The sequence below is a fragment of the Marmota marmota genome, unplaced genomic scaffold (assembly GCF_001458135.2).
Source record: "Marmota marmota marmota unplaced genomic scaffold, marMar, whole genome shotgun sequence".
NCBI classification, from domain to species: Eukaryota; Metazoa; Chordata; class Mammalia; order Rodentia; family Sciuridae; genus Marmota; species Marmota marmota.
The window spans coordinates 504,937-508,017 of NW_026004731.1; the positions used below are offsets into that span (position 1 = coordinate 504,937).

A 3,081-nucleotide genomic window follows, 5' to 3' on the forward strand; every position below is an offset into this window, starting at 1 on the left:
CCTCAAGGTATACACAAAATATTTATTTATCTAACATTCAGTACGAAGAGCAAGAATCAGTCTTACTTGAACCAAGACATTCTGTTCCTCCCTGCCTCTTTGCTTAGTTACATGGAAACTCCACCTTGTGTAGCCAGGATACAAGTTCCTCTTCTCCCTAGAGCCTACAGGCAGAGGACCATATTCTTGGGAGAAGCATTGTGGCAGCAATTCTCATCCTTCGCTCACTGTGCATGTCTGGAATGAGTGATATTCAGTCCCTGGTACTTCTCTGTCAAGTCACTACTCTAAGGCCTTTCTCCAGTTTGAACTTCCTGGTGTGGAACAAGTTTATACCACTGGCTTAAGACTTCCTCCACATTCACTGTGTTGATAAGATTTATTTGGGCTGTGATGCTTATGCCACTGAGTCAGAACAGACCTTTGATTAAAGTCTTTTCCACACTAACTGCATTCATAATGCCTTTTAGTTTTGTGTCCTCTCCAGGGTTGTGGAAAGGTTGGAGGTGTGCATAAAGGTTTACCCACATTTGAAGCATCAATACTTTTCTCTAATGTGAACTTTCTGGTGCTGAATGAGGTTGAAACGCTGGCTAAATGATTTCCCACAATCATTGCACTCATAAGGCATTTCTCCAGTGTGAACTCTCTGATGTTTAACTAGGCTGGAATTTTCACTAAAGAATTTCCCACATTCATTGCACTTAACAGGCTTTTCTCCAGTATGAACTTTTTGATGTTGCATGAGACTTGAGCTTTGGCTGAAAAACTTCCCACATTTACTGCACTCGTAAGGTCTTTCCCCAGTATGAACTCGCCAATGATTAATTAGACTGGACTTGTGGCTATAGAATTTCACACATTCACTGCACTTATAAGGTCTTTCTCCAGTGTGAACTCTCTGATGCTTCATGAGGCTGGAGTTGAAACTAAAGAACTTCCCACATTCACCACATTCATAAGGCCTTACTCCAGTGTGGATTCTGTGATACTGAACAAGTGTGGAATTATGCCTGACAGCCTTTCCACATTCACTACATGTAAAAGGTATTTCATCAGTGTGAACTCTGCGGTGTTGAATGAGGTCAGCATTTCCGCTAAAGGATTTTCCACATTCACTGCACCCATAAGGTCTTTCTCTGGTGTGAACTATTTGGTGTATAAAAAGGTTGGATTTATGGTTGAATAGCTTTCCACATCCACTACATTCATAAGGCTTTTCTCCAGTGTGTAGTCTCTGGTGCTGAACAAGCAAATATTTCTGACCAAAAGCTTTCCCGCACTCACTGCATTGGTAGTGCCTTTTCCCAGTATTAATGGCCTCTGCAGTCCCAGTGCTCCTGGGAGGCTCCGCTTTACTGGTGAGTCATCTGGAGACTTGAGCTGAGTGTAAAATCTTCCCCATCCTTCCTGCTTTGCAAAGGCTTCTCTGACAGGTGGATTCTGCAGCCCCTCAAAACCGAGACCCTGTCCTCTTCTCTTATTAANGGACATGTTGAGACTTAGATTTTTTGTTAGGGTAGCATTGCACCAAAAAAAGAACCCTGGCAGAGTAAAGGTTGGGGAAGAAATTTGAATAATATGGTCACAGGGTGCTGAACCAGAGAAAGTGTAGCAACAAGGGAAATACCCTGATGAGTTATGCAAAAGAGGTACTACTCAAAGGCTAGAGAAGGGGGCCCTTGGGTTATGGTTGAAATATTAAGAGGAAGATCAATGGGAATCTCAGTTAACAGAGTATGATCCAAAACTGTACACATCAATGAAAACTGGTCAGCTTTAGGATGGGCAACTGCATCTAGCTGGTGTTGGAGTTCCTTCTCTTGCTCCTGGATGGTTATGTGAATTTGAGGGAACACTTGTATATAAGTTCTCCATATCCTAATAGAGGCTGAGGGGTGTTTGGCAAAAACCCCATGAATAAGATTTACCATCAACACCAGAAGCCCATTTTGGGTCCCATGTCTCCCAAATAGTTAATATGGTTTATTCTCATAGCAAGGCTTATCTAGGAAGCATTTCTTGCATGAATTATAAGGACAGCTGCCACAGGTGTTAGGCCAGCACTTACAACATTCCTCATTTTGGTCTGATATGATGCATAGCATTGCTGCACATAGGTGGAACGAGGTGGCCTGGCTGAATCCAGTAATGTTAAGGGTGCCCACCAGATTGCAGCCAGTGGAAGGGCAATTGCCTTCACCCATAAACTGAGAGTGGGTGGTGCCATCCTGGTGCCATGTTGCTTGGGTGTAGAAGTGCCATCTGTGGGTTGATATATAAGCTTGAGAGAGATTAATGATTAGTAAAATAAGAAGAGGATTGGCGAGAAATCTTGAGTTTGGTGGGCCCCAACATGGTGGAAGTCCAGGACTGGACATATGGAGCAGGTCTTTTTAAAGGCGAGAGACATGGTACCAAGGGGAGTGGCCCAAAAGCTTGGCCACCATAGGGGTAGTAAGTATGACTGTATGGGGTCTCATCCAAAAGGTTTCAATGTTTGAGGATGCATCTCTCAAAGTAAGACTGGGTCACCTGATTGAAGAGGGTTTGATTCAGTTTGTGCTTGTGCTGGGATTGAGGCAATGGATGGTGTAGGAAGGCACCAGTCTGTATGTTCCCTTAGGAGGTTGTGTAGAAGCATGAAATAGGGAAGGTAGGACAAAAGAGGAAGAGGAGTAATTAGAAAGCTTTGGTTGATCAAGAAAGGGCACCCATAGAGTAGCTTAAAGGGGCTAAGGCCTGAGGAGGCTCTAGGAACTGCCCGAATTCAGGTGAGGGGCAATGACAAGATATTGGCCAGGAAAGCCTGAGTTCAATAGCAGATTTAATGAGATGATCCTTGAGAATGCAGTTAGCTCTCTCAATCTTACCTGAGGATTGGGGTTGGTAGGGGATGTGGAGACTCCAAGTGATGTTGAGGCCTTTGGAGACTAGTTGAATAACCTGAGAAGTGAAGGCTGGACCATTGCCTGACTGGAAGGAAGCTGGAAGTCCTAACCTGGAAATGATCTGCTTGATGAGGATGAAGTCAATGGTGTCAGCATTTTCCCTGGAGGTAGGAAAGGCTTCTATCCAACT

The 3,081-nt window shown here is 44.0% G+C and overlaps 1 protein-coding gene across 1 annotated transcript; it reads right to left on the bottom strand.

The window, feature by feature from the left end:
- Positions 1-538: 538 nt before the first annotated feature.
- LOC107160588 (zinc finger protein 773-like) lies at positions 539-2,230 on the bottom strand. The gene is made up of 2 exons (XM_048797553.1): positions 2,072-2,230; positions 539-1,243 (listed from the first exon to the last, which is right to left on the bottom strand). Exons 1-2 carry the CDS (start codon positions 2,228-2,230, stop codon positions 539-541), a joined length of 864 nt encoding a protein of 287 aa, XP_048653510.1.
- Between the last annotated feature and the right edge of the window lie 851 nt (positions 2,231-3,081).